The 14604-nt window shown below is 47.0% G+C and overlaps 4 protein-coding genes across 4 annotated transcripts; 3 read left to right on the top strand and 1 right to left on the bottom strand.

Moving 5' to 3' along the window:
• ATNIH1004_007241 (ankyrin repeat domain-containing protein) lies at positions 1–942 on the top strand (the record flags this gene model as incomplete). Its single annotated transcript, XM_033571866.1, has 1 exon — positions 1–942. The coding sequence occupies one exon, from the start codon at positions 1–3 to the stop codon at positions 940–942; it is 942 nt and encodes a 313-aa protein (XP_033425181.1).
• A 2663-nt stretch (positions 943–3605) lies between these two features.
• Positions 3606–8612, top strand: ATNIH1004_007240 (uncharacterized protein; the record flags this gene model as incomplete). The annotated part of the gene is made up of 3 exons (XM_033571865.1): positions 3606–5172; positions 5230–5384; positions 5448–8612. 3 exons carry the CDS (start codon positions 3606–3608, stop codon positions 8610–8612), a joined length of 4887 nt encoding a protein of 1628 aa, XP_033425180.1.
• A 2090-nt stretch (positions 8613–10702) lies between these two features.
• Positions 10703–11533, bottom strand: ATNIH1004_007239 (uncharacterized protein; the record flags this gene model as incomplete). Its single annotated transcript, XM_033571864.1, has 1 exon — positions 10703–11533. One exon carries the CDS (start codon positions 11531–11533, stop codon positions 10703–10705), a length of 831 nt encoding a protein of 276 aa, XP_033425179.1.
• A 1046-nt stretch (positions 11534–12579) lies between these two features.
• Positions 12580–13259, top strand: YAE1 (Yae1 family protein; the record flags this gene model as incomplete). The annotated part of the gene is made up of 2 exons (XM_033571863.1): positions 12580–12997; positions 13042–13259. The coding sequence occupies 2 exons, from the start codon at positions 12580–12582 to the stop codon at positions 13257–13259; spliced, it is 636 nt and encodes a 211-aa protein (XP_033425178.1).
• Positions 13260–14604: the final 1345 nt, after the last annotated feature.

The following is a 14604-nucleotide window of genomic DNA, read 5'->3' as shown; positions in this document are numbered from 1 at the left end:
ATGATGGCGAAAGATTCGCCCCAGCGGACACGATCACGCCGAGGCGAATCTCGGGGAACAGCATTATCCCGTGCCGCAGAGTTTGGGCATGAGGCGATGGTGAAGCTGTTACTTGAAACTGGGCAGGTAGATTTGGAGTCAAGGGACGACTTTCTTTACACGCCACTCACCCACGCCGCAAGAGGTGGTCATGAGGCGGTCGTGAAACTGTTACTTGAAACTGGGCAGGTAGATTTGATGTCAAGGGACGACCTAGGCTACACACCATTCACCCACGCCGCAGGAGGTGGGCATGAGGCGGTCGTGAAACTGTTACTGGAAACTGGGCAGGTGGATTTGGAGTCGAGGGACAACCTAGGCTACACACCATTCACCCACGCCGCAGAAGAGGGGCATGAGGCGGTCGTGAGATTGTTACTTGAAACTGGGCAGGTGGATCTGGAGTCAAAGGACGAGCTAGGTTACACACCATTCACCCACGCCGCAGGAGGTGGGCATGAGGCGGTCGTGAAACTGTTACTTGAAACTGGGCAGGTGGATGTGGACGCAAGCAGCTACTACGGATTCACGCCATTGACTGAGGCTGCAGAGCATGGACATGAGGCGGTGGTGAAGCTCTTACTTGAGACGGGCCAGGTGAATGTGAAGAATGTGAACAAAAGGGTCTTTGATCAGACACCATTATACCGTGCCATACAGGGCGGGCATGCGACGGTAGTGAAGCTGCTACTTGAAACTGGACAGGTGGATCTGGACTCAAAAGACCCTGAAGGTCGAACAACATTAACCTATGCCGCAGAGTCTGGGCATGAGGCGATAGTGAAGTTGATACTTGAGACTGGACAGGTTGATGCGGAAGAACGCGGCCACCAGTTCCCTGATAGCACCGAAAGCCCATTGGAGACGGAATTTGCGATAGGTGAGATGCGAAATGTTAGGTAGCCTTGGATTTTGTTATTTCCGAAAAAGGGTAATAATCAAAAAACAAAGAAAGGGCAGCACGCTTGCTGCAGCCAGCTACATCCAGCATCTGAGAGGCCGTTAGGTCACCACTGTTTAGAATGTCCTAAATCAAAAGGAGCTTAATTTCGCAAGGCTGGGTTCATGGGGCGTTACAGCCTAATGAGAGTGATTGTTTGTCAATATCCCCAGCCCATTCGCAACCTCTATCACGTGCTCAGAACGTAAAGTTGCGGGTTGATTTCTGTCAAAGTGATGATCTGAAGCGATCAGAAGATTGATTCTTGACTCCCTAAGAGGATCTACTCTACCTGACAACATACAGAAGTGTCAGCCGCGGCGGCCTTTAATTCTTGATAGTTATGGCTCCTATATTAATATAAAGTTTATTAACTTCCATGATGCAAATAAGATTCTTCTAGCTATTTATCCACCTTATTGAACACACAGTTTGCAGCCTCTTAATGTTGGTTTTTTTAGTCCTCTTTCCCGGGCATACAGTGATGAATTGGAGCAATTTATATATAAGTATTAAGGGCTATATTACAAAGCAAGATTTCTTTAACGTGACTCGGGCGGATCACACACTGGAGCGGATCACCAAAACCACTTCATTAATTCTTGATCATTTTCAACCACCAAAATGGCCACCAAAGCAGTCGATATTACACTTGAAAGGGGGAATAGAATCAAGCTTGCTATCGAGGCTTTAAAATGCAATCAAATAAAATCAATCCGAGCTGCCGCAAAGTCTTATAATTTACCTTATTCTCCCCTTGCCTCCCGTTTATCTGGTCGCCTTGCACGCGTTTATTCCACTCCAAATCGCCAAAAACTCGCCAAAACACAAGAAGATGTCTTAAAAAAGTGGATTCTTGATGCAGATCAACGTGGCCTTTCACCTAGGATTCAAACTGTACGGGAGATGGCCAGTGTTCTATGCAAAAAGCCAGTTGGAATAAACTGGGTTTCTCGGTATATTAAGCGCCACCCAGAGCTTCGATCAAAATATACGCGTTGATATGACTATCAACGCGCACTTACTGAGGATCCAAAGATATTAAATGACTGGTTTCAATTAGTAAAGAACACGATTGCAAAATATGGAATTTTGGATGAAGATATTTATAACTTCGATGAGACTGGTTTTGCAATGGGACAGATAGCTACGCAGAAGGTTTGCCACTGTCTTTTTTTCTATAGAAATACAGCTGCTAACAAGACTCTGGCATTTAGGTAGTTACTGGCCAAGCCTCATCCCGCGCGCGTGCAATACAACCAGGAAATCGAGAATGGGTTACTGTGATTGAAGCTATTCAATCAACTGGTCGTACACTACCACCAATGATTATACTAGCTGGAAAACAACACCAAGCATCTTGGTATAAGCTTATACCGCCTGATTGGATGATTGCAGTTAGTGATAATGGCTGGACCAACAATATTCTAGGTCTTCTTTGGCTTAAAGAGATATTTGATAAGCATACTAAAGCATCGGTTAAGGGTGTATACCGATTGCTCATACTGGATGGTTATAAAAGCCATGCAAGTGCAGAATTTGATTATTATTGCACTGAAAATAAGATTTTACCTCTTTATCTTCCAGCTCATTCATCCCACCTGCTTCAACCACTTGATATTACTTGTTTTGGGCCCTTGAAGCGTGCATACGGTGACCAGATACTGAGCTTTATTGGATTAGGTATTAACCATATTGACAAACAGTCATTTCTGCACGCCTACACTCAGATACGACCAAAGGTCTTTAATGCAACTGTCGCTGCAGGCTTTGCAGCTGCGGGTTTAGTTCCACATAAACTTGATAGAGTGCTAGACAAGCTGCAACTTCTATCTAATACTGCAATATCATCACCACCACCAAGCAGAAGCAGTGACGGATCATCTAGTTGGACTGCTCAAACACCTCAAACAACCAAAGAATTAAATAAGCAGGCAGCTCTTATTGAAAGAATGTGGCGAGAGCGTACAAAAAGCCCTCCAAGTCCTCTTGTTTCTGCATTAAATCAAGTCTACAAAGCGTGTGAAAGAGCAATGGAGGAAGCAATGCTTCATGGCTATGAAAAGGGTCAAATGGAAGCTGCTAACACTATTGCAAAGCAAACACGTACCAACAAGAGAACTTATATAGCTTCAGGTGGAGGTCTTACTGGAGAAGAGGGCCAGAGGCGTGGTCAGGAGGCGGATAAAGCAGCTGAAGCAGTGGTGGAAAATACAGAGCAGCCAAGAAAGCGTGCACCACCACGGTGCTCCACATGTAACATAGTAGGCCATACGCGGGTAAAATGTCCTAATAAAGATGCTTGATTTTATTCTTATTTTTATATAATTTTAAATAAGCGTTTTGATGGTAATCTCGGTGGTTGAAGTCAGTAGGGATATTGGTGATCGGGAGAGGTGATCCGCTCGAGTGAGAGTCACGTTAACTTAGCCTAGTTCGTGGGTGCCTCCGTACCCCCTGAATCCCAGACTCCATGCTTCCAACACTTGTCAGATCTCACATGCCCGCTCTGTGGTGGGCACTAAGCCTCCATACATGAGTCATCAGCGTGGACTGAACGGGTATATATAAGGAGTTCATCCCCCGAGGCTAGCCATGAATTCTCGTCAGCTATTCCGAACCTAACATGGCTGCCAATTCAATGGTGTTTACTACAGGGTTCGGTCCGAAGGAGGCGGTGGATTACTTCCGCTCGCTTCTCACAGAGGAGGTTTCTGAAGCCCAGGTCTATGAAAGCAACCGTTATCTGCTAAAATGTGTCCATAGTGGAGCTATCACTCCCAAGATCTTCACCATATGGCTTTTCCTTGCCCATTCCAGATTCCCTAGCATCCTCCAGAGCGCCCTGCGTGATAGGTATTCGCGTGGTGTGCGCCAGGCTGGCATTAACGTGTTTAAATGTGCCATGAAAACTGACAATTGGTGGGAGAAAGGTTGGAATGCGCTTGGAGGCACAACGTGTCTGAAGGAGATCTTCGAGGAGCTTAGCCTTCAAGAAGCCAAGATGCTTGCAAGAGCAATCGGCGTGTGCTCAAACGCCCAAGATGCTTCCAAATCGCAAGCGGTGAATGCGCTTCTTCAGCTCTTGATTCCGAATTTTTTTGAATCGGCATCCGCCCAAGTCCGTTCTAGCAGCTCACGACAGCTTCTAGGAATGAATGATCTAGCACCGCTGTTCAACGCGTCCAGCGATACCACTTTGGTTAAAGCATTTTCCACCGACCGACCCGATGATTTTATCAACCCCTTAATCCGGGCATTACTCAATTCTCACATGCCACTTTTGAGAGAAATCGTCGTCGGCTCTGTCCCAGCCTATCCTCCGCTGCGGAGACGTTTGCTTCATAGTCATCTCTCCGCGATTCTTACATCATCAGAACCTTATGAACCAAAAATCTCTCGAGGGTGGCAGGCTCCCATACCGGCAATGGGAGTCGCCTTGGATCTTATCGAGAGTGTTCGTGGGAAGTCAGCAATGTCCTCCCCAGTTTCTTGGGATACGCAGATCCTCTGCATTGGCAAAACTCTTACCATAGCTCGGCGTTTAAAAGTGCCGTTTGACCAGATACTCGCATTGCTCGAGCGGGTCTTACCAGTCCTGGACCATTCCCAACGGCATCTGCATGAATGGACCCCCCTCATACACGGCTTGATAAGATTTTGGGGCATGGCAGCTTTCCCGGCCGCTTATATAGAGTCATCTTCTAATGCACGCGCTGCACGTCATCGGGAGGCACTGCATCCCTCCAGACCACAAAAGGCTCACAAGGACTCCTTGGAGATATTGCTTCGAATGATTTTCGGGACGATGCTGAAAACAGAACTCACCTCTTGCATCGTCACATTATTTTCGTATGTAGTCGAAGAGGCAAAACTGCCCTTACTCAAGATCATATGCAAGCACCTGCGAGGCCTTGAGATCGATCTCGATCAGCCAACACCATCGAAGAACGAGGACGAGCTTTTGCCATGGAATACGTCTTTTCTCATGTCTCTTTCTGGACAGGATGCAAGGTGGTTATTTGAGCGCGCAGCACGACTGTCGCCAACGAAATGCCTACTCACGACCATTCCATTTGACCGGCCTCCGGCTGGAGAGGACTCGTCTTCGTTTCAGGAGAGTCTGTTCCAGGTCCATCTGGAGTCTACGAACAAGGAGCAGGTTGCAGGTAACGGTTCAGTGACACTCCAATGTAAGTCGATCCGTTCTTATTGTTGACTGGAATCTTACGAGTCTGTGTTCTGTACAGTCATCGAACATGTCAAACTAAAGGCAGTGAAAGCCCGCGACGCCAATGATCGACTTCAGTGGGCAAGACTTACAATCAGTATCGCAGTGATGAGCAAGGATGTCAAAATTTTGAAGGACGTTATCTATTGGACATCGCGCTTCTTGAGGGACCCGGTAACCCTATCCTATACTTCCCTCAAGGCTTTCGCGCTTGCTAATAGAATACCTTTCTTACAGTTCGTGGGACCGTCACTCGCAAGTAAAACCTATGAGGCAGGTGTCGCATCCGTCCTGTCCTGTGTGGCGTTGTCAACGTTACGCCATTTGTCATCCCGAGAGGAGCTTGAGGCCAATGTGGGCATCGCGGATGCAGTACTGCATCATCTTATAGAACAGGCTCTGTTAGTCTTGCATGAGCCCTGGTACAAAAGCTTTCAAGAAGGCAAATTTGGCGGTTTGCTCAAACTCATCGTTTCGTACCGAATCGATGCGGTCGACCTCTTGTGTCAACGTGGTTTAGGAACTGAGAAGGAAGTGGTGGCGAGTTTGTTCGACAAGCTTGTTCCTATTCTATTAGAATACGAAAGTGTGGGCATTACCGAAGGATACGAATCCCTTGGTTGGGGAAGACTAGACGGACCACTTGAAAATATCCGATGCCCGCAGAAACAAACAACTGAAGTGCTGAGGCTTTTGGACTCATTAGCACAGCAGCGAGATTGTCTTTGGGCCAGACAACGCTTGCTACGGAACCCTCAGACTGCATCTTTCCCAGAGGGTTTGCCTCGAGGCTTGCCCCTTCAGTATTTGTTTCCTTCGAAGAGATGGACGATGGCAGTGATGAAGTCCAAGGAAGTTGGCAGCTTTATTACCGAGAGGGTCAGGGAGGTTGTCTTCTGCGATGCAAATACAATCCTCCAGAAAATCAACCAAGAGGATCACCGGATTGGCCCATTCGTGGACAGTCTGAAGTTCGCTATCGAGATCTACATAGGGGAGGGGCCCGTGGAAGAACAAAGTGCAAGAATACTGGAGATATGGAAGCACTACTCAGAGAAAATTCCATCTTCCGCGGGGCATACAGAGAGCTTCAGGTCATATCTGTGCTCCTTTGCGCGGTCTAGAAGCTTGCATAAAGTTGCGAGAATCATTGATCCTCCGCAGATGCCCTCGCTGGACATATTTCAGATGTCACACGACTCGCTGAGCTTTGAATGGGACCCTCGCTCAACAGACATACGCCGCTCGTCACCAGATCACTGGGAAGAGACACTGTTGCAGCATCAATTCTTTGCCATTAAGCAGCAAGGATCTCTAGAGGCTATAATCCTAGCGTACTCTCATCCGAACGCGTGGCAATCGACCATGAAAGCCAAAGCATTCAATATATGGCGGCCGAAATATGGCCCTCAGAGACTTTCATTTCAACATGGAGAAGCTCTCATTGTATCTGCCCTCTTGTTCCTCAACAATCTAACCCGCAATTCCCAACGGCTTCTGTCCAAACCATTCCCCGAAGATTCAGATATTTTGCGTTATCCGCCAGTGCACCTCGACTACGAGTTCCTGGCCGCCATTGGTGACCAGGGAGAAGCAGCGGATGCAGCCCTTTCCGTACTTAGTGGCTTGGTAAGAGTGGTACCTCCTAACCTTTTGTATGAGCTTTCACTCTCCCTCTTGGAAACTCTTGATGAGCTTGAAAGCACGTCGCCAAAATATCCACTGGTTCAGCGATGTGCATATAAAACCATAGCACTTTTGCGGCGGTCCGACAAGCCCCAACTGGCCGCGACTCTGGGGATGAAAGCGCTGGAGCTATTCCCCAAGGCATCCTCGTGGCATCGAATGGCCTTCCCTTCGTCACTACCGAAAGCTCTCAGCCGCAAAACTGCAGAGTTGACCATGCGATCTTTCACTTCCTACATCTTTGAAGCACTTCGGAAGCAAAAAACTCTGGCAAAGGACGAAAACGCTAGTATCAAAATCACGACAGTAAAGATGCTGGGTACAATGCTAGCAGAGAATAAATTCGGCATGTCTCCTTCTTTCATAGTTGGCGCTCTGAAAGATCTATTCAATGCGAGCAATCATGTTGACGTACGAGTGACGGTTTGCACAGCTTTACTCAGCGTTCTTGAAAAATACGATGACGCGGACGAAGCCTATGAAGTCTTCACATCGTTTGCATCCTACGCAGCTTCGCCCAGCGAGAACAATGAGTCAGGGTCATGGTTGCAATCAGAACAGGCGCAGCTTCCAAGGGTTGATTCTCAACGTCCCCTGCTCGAACTGTTCACCAAGACAGCCTACTGCAAACTCCCAGGGAAGTACCTTGAGCAGTATACCTACAAGACCCTGCTACCTCTCGTCGAAGAGTCAACCAGACAACACAACCGCTGGATGCATCAATTCCTTTCTCCGCTGGAGCTTACATCTGAAGAGCTGTCTGTCACCGACTTCGGTCCTTTTGCAGCAGATCTAATAGAAGTAGTGATGGATCTGTGGTCTGAGTACCTCCCTCGGGGATACCTTCTCAAACACAGGTCTTGGGCATTGGGCTACCTGGACTGTATGAAGCTCCGGAACATTAACAGCAAGCTGACCGAGCAAGATCGATCATGGCGAACAACGAACGCAGGCGGTCACTGGAGAGAGTTCTTCGACATTCAAATAAAAACGAAGTCTTCTCATACCCTGTCATGGATACTTCAAAACGGGATAAATTCCAAGGTGCCCAATGGTATAACGCACGAGGCTATTGCAGAGGAAATTGTTGAGCGTGCGGCAGTCTTCATCCGCAATCCATTCAAGTGTGTGCACAGTCGCATCGAAGTATCCTTGGAGCCTTTTACAACCATGCTGTCAGCGCTACAAGCGAGTGACCCAGTCCAGAGAGCCAAAGTTCTGCCGACCCTGGAAAGAGTAATCGCAGATGTACATGGATTGCGAACAGTGGAATGGAACAATGGGACTCGCCGCTGCCCTCCAATTCTGCCCCCTAAACTCCAACTCCAGACTTTGCTACTGCCTTTCCCACATTTCCATAAAGAAACCCCGTCTCGTTACGGAACGTTTATTTCCCGCGTTTTGTCCTTGATCGAAGAAACTGCCAGCTCTCCAGCGTGCATTGCAGACCGGAGCTTCCTTTTGGAAGCTATGGACCTAGTCTCAAAGGACGATGCGCGACAATGTGCGCTCGGATTTGGCCGCGGGTACGAATCTAGTACGAATGTCATTGCACAGCACCTGAGGGTATGGCTGGCCCAAGTTCTATTGTTGAGGTTCAAGTTGACCAAAAATGAACGTGATGCGGAAGTCAGAGAAATGATATTCCAATGGAAGAGCAGTTCCAATGAGTCGATACGATCTATTGGATGGTCTACAGATCCTCAGGCCATATGATGTTGGTGACATATCAAGGTTAATTCCTCATGTATGATGTATTCTATATTTAGTTAGTTTAATAACGACCGCAACGAGTACACCTTTAATCTTTCCCAGAGACTCAGGTGTAGATACACCCACGTCCCAGCAATAATTCGGCCCGTAGGGTCCTTAAGAGGATGCATAGAAGGGTGAAATTCCGCTTGAGATATTTAAAGACCCAAATTTCGCACTGCTTGGGACAGTGTCTGTCTGGATCATGACAACTTTGGAAGAGAATTTATTAGCATGTACCCCCAGGCCTAGTTTTACCATCCATTATTTTCGGCGCAGAATGTCCGTTAACTTTTGATAGTTCAAAAGGGATACTTAAACCCAATCTTTCTTTTAATTTAGTAGGTGTCACAACATGGGACGGCGAGACTGCAGGTATGACTGCTTCCCTGCAGATAAATGTACTAGCCTAATAAGATTCAGCGTTTTCAATACCCAAATTCCCAAGTTTGAGGTGGGCCGTAGTAGAAAGGATTTTTTTCCCCTCTAGTCTGGGTTATTTGGGAATCAAGCAGTTCCATGGAAGCAGAATAAAGCTGGTGATTCCACTCCTTCCAGTGATGACATGATCATTATAGACAAACCCATCGAGGAGATCTTTAAATTCGTCTGCGAGTACTTACATACCGGCAAATATTGTTTTCCCCCACCGAGTGACGATACTCCTATTGAACACTATCCTGGACCACTACGAGAAGTTCACGGGCTGAGCTTAAGAGGAAACTTTGAAAATTGTTGAAACCTCTAGGGGAAAAAGGTACGTCGTGAGGTGCTAGGATAGCGGTGACTGGATAGTATATTGGAACTACCGTGCGATCTAGTATCGCATGGTGAGTATTATTCATCTATCTACGAGAGAGCGTAGACAAACGCTTCCTTATGTCTACGTGTCCCTTAGCCTCTGAATGTGATATATCAGATCGCTGCGGGACTAGGATATCCGAAGGTGCCTTAGGCATCCTGATTTCCAACAAAAATGACGAATCAGTGGAACAGATACTTGTACTGGGTTGGGAGTCTACCAGTTCCAAGAGCGTAGCTGATTGATCCTCTAGTATGCAATTTAGAAGGAGACAATCTATGTTGCCAATCCACGCTCCTACAAATGCTTATAGCATAGTGCATTCCGTCTATATGTCGAGGTCCGAAATATGACCAAAGATTCCGTCTCGCAACCATCAGCATCGCCTCCGCATCAGGGATGGGCTTTATACAAGAAGAGAACCTGCTTGACTATATATCTGGCGTCAGCATGAGCTCCACAAAATATCTTTCGTCTCCTGCAGTTAATGGGGTAATAGGATTACGGGAAGCACACCGTGACTCTGAATTGTGTCAAAATAGGTTTTACATAATCATTCTGTTTGAATGGAGATTGGATGAGAACCGCCAGGCACATATTTTAGTCTTTCACAGCGCATTACTGGAGCAACAACAGAACAAACAAAACTATTGATTGGCTGTAGCCTACTAATCAGTCCAGCCTATCTAGCTATGAAGTCGGGAGCTATTAAATAGATGCATAGGAAGCCTAATGAAGAAGGCAAGTAGTTGTAGAGACTTGTCAAGATGAAGATTGAGAGGATGTAAGTAAATTGAAACTGAGAGATGATTGAAAGAAGAGAGGATAGAGGCAGAAGAGGGGCTTAAATAGTCCAGCTTGGAACTGATGACAAGTTTGCCCAGGATAAAAGGGAATGTTTTCAGCTGGCAGTGTGGAGTGTAATAAATCAGAGTTCCTGCAAGTTGAAAATAAAAGCATGTATTCTATTCAGAGTGGGCCATTCAATAACTGGATTTTCCCGTATTTATCCACAATGAAAAGATATACTGATTCTTCGTAAGATCAGATTCATTCAAATGGAGACTGGGTGAAAGAAAGTCACCTACCATATAAAAGTCCTTGTCTGATAACACATTCACTTATTGTCCTTCTAGTGAAGGGCTTTTTTGGTGGGTTACCCGGGAAATAAGAACCAATGATATAAGAAACAGAAGTACCAGAAAAATTCAATAAAGACAAACATAGCCTGTGTATCTGAAGTCAAACTGAACTATCTCATTAATTTCCTTCCGTTGTCCCTCCCTTCCAGCTCCCGGACAGCAATGTCCAACAAAAGTCGGGCGTAGCCACGATGCAATCTCGCTACCCAACCTGGGAGATGCTTCTGGCTCTCGACTCCCCCCTCAGACGGAAAAGTCTCAAAATCATGCGCAGAAGAAAACCGGACTTCAACGTAAGGGCCCCGTGCCTTCTCCCCTTCTCCGTCAAACGGCTCAGAGACACTCATTTCATGCCGACCTCCCGACATCAACCGCCAAGGATACCCCCAAAAAGAAATATTCTCAAAGAATTTACGTGGCCCATCTGCCATCTTCCATGAGCACAGCAGACCATGTGAGTCTTGATTCGACGGCGGTCGTTCAACCAACAAAAGCCCATTCACAAGCTGTCGGGGAGCTCCAGTGTCGGGATCAGAAGAGAACCCGCCCGGAGCGTCGCCCGTATCACCGGGATCGAATTTTCCGTTGCTGAAAAGACCAACAATGGAGGACTGTGCGCGAAACAGCCGGGTTCCGAGCAGTACTCGGGCCCATACAGTGGAAAGGTCTTCCTTCGTGCTTAAACTGTCAGTATATCCGAACCGTTTCGCACGATCTTGGAGCGCTCGGACGGGTACGCGAGCAGAATAGACATCGACATAGGCACAGTGCTGGGTTGGGGGGTTGGCAGGAATACCCAGGGCAACACTACTAGTTGAGTGTGGGGGTTGAGCCGGGTACTTTGTCTCGAGCGTTGTTAGAAATCTATGGGTGCCATACGCGGCAACGACCGGAGGAAGTGCCAGTGCAAGCAGAACCCGAGACCTGGACCGCGCAGCCATAACATGAATAATCAAGTGAATCTTAGGTGTAAGATGTAGTTGATAGTAAGCCTACTATTTATACATTTGCAGAGATCACCCGGTTTACTCCGTACAGTGTGGTTTGGTGGGGGTTGGTGATGATCGCCTGATCAACCAAGATTTTACAAAACAACGGCCTGAAAGAGTCCAGGTGATCGAAATTCGCTCAAAAAGATAGCCTTGTTGATGAATAGATGGTATTTAACAAGGCCTATAGAAAGACGACATCCATCTGAAAACTTTGGAGATGAAGAGGAAGAATTCGAAAGATGTGAAGAATAAAAGGGGACAAACAACGGGAGCAGCAGTATAATATAGGCTATGTTTTCCCTATCTTTGTCCCTCAGAAATTGCCAGTGCGTTCACATTTCCCACGGACCTCGAAATAAATAATTAATTATATTCCTTCTAGAAGTAGGAGTTTATCCTCCGTGTAGTTTTTGAAGAATTCTTAGTTCTATTATCACAGTAAATGCCTTATTGTCGAATCTTGTCACTCCAACTTACGAGTTGAGTCAACTTATCTCTTTCGATCAAAATCCTCTTCCTGAGAGAATTTCTAGCATGAGTCAAACTCCATCCGTGCTCTTAACAGCGCAAGAGAATAAGATGTGAAGATATGTAAGTACCTCTGTCCAGAGGGTGTCTGAATATACCTACCACCTTATAAATTCGGTTTAGATCATGCAGATTAACGAATAATTATATTAAATATAATAATTTTTTTTTTGGTTCCAAAAGTACTAATAATTGAACAACCAGAAAGCTGTTGACTAATAAATATACCCTCAAGGCACGATGGTTATAACCCAAACTTTAGTAATGCGGGACAACATCCAACTTCCGCCCTGCAAGAATTTGTCCCAACTCTACTCCGTACGAATCGACTCGCCTGCCCAAATCAGTCAGCTACCCACGAAGGGACAATCCCCCGGCCTGACCGCAACGGAACACACCAAATCAAATTAACACAACCTCCACACACCCCCTGCACACTGTCGTCCGATCTCTCCGACGATCGCAAAATGACCTCACCATCTCGCCCCTCCGCAACCAACAGCTCTCTCGACGACATTTTCGGCTCCTCGCCACCACACGAAACCGAACTCCAAAATCCACCCCGCGATCAATACCCCCTCTCTACCGTTGAACCCTCGGAACTCCCCTTCCTCCGTCGCCAACACGTCACAGCCGGGTACCGCGACGGGATCTCCGCTTCGAAAGGCGAACACGTCCAGCGCGGCTTCGACGCAGGGTTCCCCGTGGGTGCGCAACTGGGAATGCGAGCCGGGACTGTACTGGGAATTCTCGAAGGGGTAATTCGTGGCTACGAGAGTCGGGCATCCTCAGCTGTGGTGAAGAAACAACTACCGCAGCGCACGGAGGGGTCCAGCTCTGTGAGGGGCAATGTGGACAACGACAACGACAACGGATTGGACGAGGGTACGAAACGGGCGAAGCGGGAGGAAATCCTGAGGCTTTACCAGATGGCATGAAGGAGTTAAGTGTTCAGAGCGTGTTCGGGACCCTTGAGGGTGGCGAGGATGAGAAACCAGAGACTCAATTGGCGAGGAAGGGTGATGTGGCTGTTTCGAAATGGGAGAATAGAGTTATGGTTTCGCATTGGGAGGAGAATATGGACGCTTTGCAGATGAAAGATGAGGGGTATAAGAAAAATGAGTCGGGGACAGTGGAACAGAGCTGATCGTCTTACTTTCGATTTTGCGTCCTTGTTTTTCACCCCAGGCCCTGCATTCATCGACTCCGTTGGGGACAGCGGACATGCCGGAAATATACACCCACTACCCCCTGCGGTTGGCCTACAGGAGAGTTAGCTCTCCTTAGCCGGGTAATTTCCCCCGAAGATATTAACGCACATATCACAGCAGGTCAGGTCAGGTCTCACTCCTGAGCCGGGACAGCCGTGCTATATCTGTGCCTTACAGATCTAGTCTAGGATGTCTAACAGCAACTGCAAGGAACATTGTGGGTCGTGGAGGAAATTTACTTCAATTCTTCAGCCAACGATTGAGGTCTTCTGTCCACGGACATGAAGGCCCGGCTACTATCCGCATCGCGTGAAGTTAGCTTTTGTGCATAAATAGTGTATAGAAAGTATGACAATGTGCTTGCCAGGTACACGGCCGTCCATATTTAGACACGAAGCATTGTCGCTACGACTGTTTTATCCAATATGACATCGTTCCAGATACTGAGGCAATGCTTGATTAAATACTCACTATAATAACCTATGGTAGCAAAAGCCCAATGAGACAAGATTATCCCAAGATTGATGTGCAGAACATGAAAGACATAGTCTAGAATCGGAACTAGCGTCATAGTACAAGGGCCCCCTGACGAAAGGAAAAAATCCGGGAGTTTAGGTGCACGTCTATAGAAAGCGCGGCTATGGCTCGAGGTACTACGTCTTTGTTCCTGAGTCCACCTAGCAACGATACGGATCAGGCCCCGATTCTAATACCTATATCTAATAGTATCACATTTCCATGCGCATATTCGATTGCGCTTGCGCACTAGATTTAGTTATTTCGACAAATAGTTGGGATTCCATGATACAATCCTAACTGACTTGAGTCAAGCTCATAGTGTAAATAAAGAAAAAGTAAAAAATAAATGATAGTGTGGAGTTGCGAGGATAAGGGAATGGCAGCCGTTGGCAAATATAGGTAAGGAAAAGTACGACAAGTCATCAAAGAGAGTATAGGGAGAACCCTTGACATAAGGAAATATAACCAGTAGGCATAAGATATGGAACACTGCACGTTGCAGCGACATGAGCAGTAGCTTCGGTTGAAGCACTCGTAACGAACTCCGGACACTGCCTTGTTTTCGGACATCAATCAGACATTCATAGTAGCGTAGGTTGCATTGCGTCATTTAGCATTGTGAGCTGACATTATTCCCAGCGTATGCTGAGCTCATAAATCATGGAGGAGCAAATCCAAGAAAATTCATGGCGTCGTCATCACCCAGACGTCGAGGACCGGGGATCGTCACCATCATCAACCGTTATCAGAAAAGACGGAAGG

This window comes from Aspergillus tanneri (assembly GCF_003426965.1).
Source record: "Aspergillus tanneri strain NIH1004 chromosome Unknown AapTan_7_pilon_pilon_pilon, whole genome shotgun sequence".
NCBI classification, from domain to species: Eukaryota; Fungi; Ascomycota; class Eurotiomycetes; order Eurotiales; family Aspergillaceae; genus Aspergillus; species Aspergillus tanneri.
Note: the sequence above shows the minus strand (reverse complement) of the source record. Positions and strands in the feature narration are given on the sequence as shown.